At 41.2% G+C, this 719-nt stretch overlaps 1 protein-coding gene across 1 annotated transcript; it reads left to right on the top strand.

Moving 5' to 3' along the window:
- Positions 1 to 12: 12 nt before the first annotated feature.
- Positions 13 to 634, top strand: LOC108630118 (transmembrane protease serine 5-like; the record flags this gene model as incomplete). Its single annotated transcript, XM_018033185.2, has 2 exons — positions 13 to 193; positions 308 to 634. Coding segments are annotated over exons 1-2 (455 nt in total), but the record flags the coding sequence as incomplete, so codon positions are not given.
- Positions 635 to 719: the final 85 nt, after the last annotated feature.

Raw genomic sequence — 719 nt, 5'->3', positions numbered from 1 at the left:
TTGTAGTTACATTAACTGACGATCAGCACGTGTACCTGGACGCGAATAAACGACCGTTTTTGAATATGCAAGGAATATTGACACAACAATCCAAAGAAAGCTGGCAAACGACCTGTCATCGACCAAGGTTTTACCAAAATGAATCTACACTCAAACTCATTGGACAAAACATGTGCGAGTACTTCGGTTTTAGGTAAATCTATCAAAAGTATTTATCATGCAAAACATGTATCAGTATTATTAAAAAGAAGTAGAAAAATCGTCAACAGAAAAGATTAGTATAAGTGTTCTTGTTTTTCGTTTGAAGAAATATGATATCTTCAATGTCCGTACTTGTGAAGAAGTCGAAACTCGAAACGATAGCCTGGCCTTCGAATTCCACGTACCAAGAGAACTCCACAGCGGTTTCTCTGAATAAGACAGATGAAACCTGCCCGGGGATTTCTATTCAGTGCGCATCGGTTCTCGGTAACAGCGTGAATACGTACTTAGTCGTCGATGCGAAAACCGGAAGTCGCGACTACCTGTGGCCGTGGGCGGCTGCCATCTTCGTTGATGGGCACTACCGATGCTCAGCACTGCTGTTGGAACCCAGCTGGGTATTATCCGCTGCAAAATGTCTCGAAAACGTCAGGTAAATGACCATCAAAGTGGTACAATTCATTTTACCTTACAAATAATCTGATTAATTTATGTGCAGAAGGATTTTTGACTTGCTT

The sequence above is a fragment of the Ceratina calcarata genome, unplaced genomic scaffold, assembly GCF_001652005.2.
Source record: "Ceratina calcarata isolate Rehan_Ccalc_2016 unplaced genomic scaffold, ASM165200v1 scaffold6870, whole genome shotgun sequence".
NCBI lineage: Eukaryota > Metazoa > Arthropoda > Insecta > Hymenoptera > Apidae > Ceratina > Ceratina calcarata.
Note: the sequence above shows the minus strand (reverse complement) of the source record. Positions and strands in the feature narration are given on the sequence as shown.